At 62.8% G+C, this 1,216-nt stretch overlaps 1 protein-coding gene across 1 annotated transcript in view; it reads left to right on the top strand.

Moving 5' to 3' along the window:
* NES (nestin) overlaps positions 1-1,216 on the top strand; it is a 7,476-nt gene continuing 6,260 nt past the window's right edge. Inside the window, exon 1 of the mRNA XM_058860601.1 lies at positions 1-982. Within this exon, the coding sequence (XP_058716584.1) occupies positions 170-982 (813 nt within the window). The 5' untranslated portion in view covers positions 1-169. The remainder of the gene's footprint in view (positions 983-1,216) is intronic.

Here is a 1,216-nt window from a genome sequence, read left to right as displayed (position 1 = left end):
TAAATCCGGCTGCTCGTCCGGGTCTCGGGGGCCTCCCACTCGCCATCGCAGAGTATGAATAGCTGCGCTCCCCTCTGCTCCCAGCCACTCGCTTCCCTCCCCGCCTTTCCCACTCGGCCTCGGAGTTCTCCCCGGCATCCTCCTCCCCCGGCATCCTCCGGCAGCACCGATGCTGAGCACGGAAAGTTTCGCAGGGGCGAGAGCCCTGGGAGAGGAATCGCTGCAGATGTGGGACCTCAACAAGCGGTTGGAGGCGTACCTGGCCCGCGTGAAGTTCCTGGAGGAGGAGAACGAGGTGCTGAGAGCTGAAATCCAGAGCAGCAAGAGCAGCCCGGCCGGGGACTCGTGGCGGGTGAAGTACGAGGAGGAGCTGCGAGCCCTGCGGGATGCGCTGGATCTCGCCTTCAGGGAGAAGTGCACGGCCGAGCTGGCCAGGGACAATCTCTACGAGGAGGTGCAGCAGGTGAAAAGCAGGTGCCAGAAGGAGCAGGCAGCCCGAGAAGAAGCTAAGAAGCAGCTGTCCTTGAGCAGGAAGGAGCTGGAGGAGGAGAGGAGAGCGCAGATCTGGCTGAAGGAGAGAGCCGTGCAGCTGGAGAAGGAGGTGGAAACCTTGCTGGAGGTGCACGAGGAGGAGAAAGCGGGGCTGGACCAGGAGATCGCGAGTTTCTCCCACAGTCTGGAGAGCTTCCGCTGCGCACCGGTGGCTTTCCAGCCGGTGGAGGTGGAGGACTATTCCAAGAGGCTCTCGGAGATCTGGAAAGGGGCGGTGGAGACCTACAAGACAGAAGTGTACCAGCTGGAGGATTCCCTCTGCCAGGCCAAGGAGAACCTGTGGAAGGCGGTGGAGGACAATCAGCAGAGCCAGCTGCAGCTGCAGCACCTGGAGAAGGACCTGGCGGGGCTCAAAGCGAGGAAGGAGATGCTGGAGGAGAGCCTGGCCCAGCAGTGGCAGGAGCAGCGCGGGGAGGCAGAAAAGTTCCAGGCGAGTGAAGGCAGCAGGAAGGAGCTGGGGAGGGGGAGAGCTGGGGGCTGCGGGTGCCTGGGTGGGTATTCAGGACACATCCCTGAGCAAAGGGATGGGAGAGGTGGACGGGAGGAGGCAAGACAGAGGGAACAGACCAGGGAAAACCTTTCCCCAGGGGAGGGATGGACGGTGGCCCTGGATGAGCTTCAGATGAAGGTGGGGAGGGCCGCAGGAAGAGCAAAGCTGCTTGGA

This window comes from Poecile atricapillus, chromosome 33 (assembly GCF_030490865.1).
Source record: "Poecile atricapillus isolate bPoeAtr1 chromosome 33, bPoeAtr1.hap1, whole genome shotgun sequence".
NCBI classification, from domain to species: domain Eukaryota; kingdom Metazoa; phylum Chordata; class Aves; order Passeriformes; family Paridae; genus Poecile; species Poecile atricapillus.
Note: the sequence above shows the minus strand (reverse complement) of the source record. Positions and strands in the feature narration are given on the sequence as shown.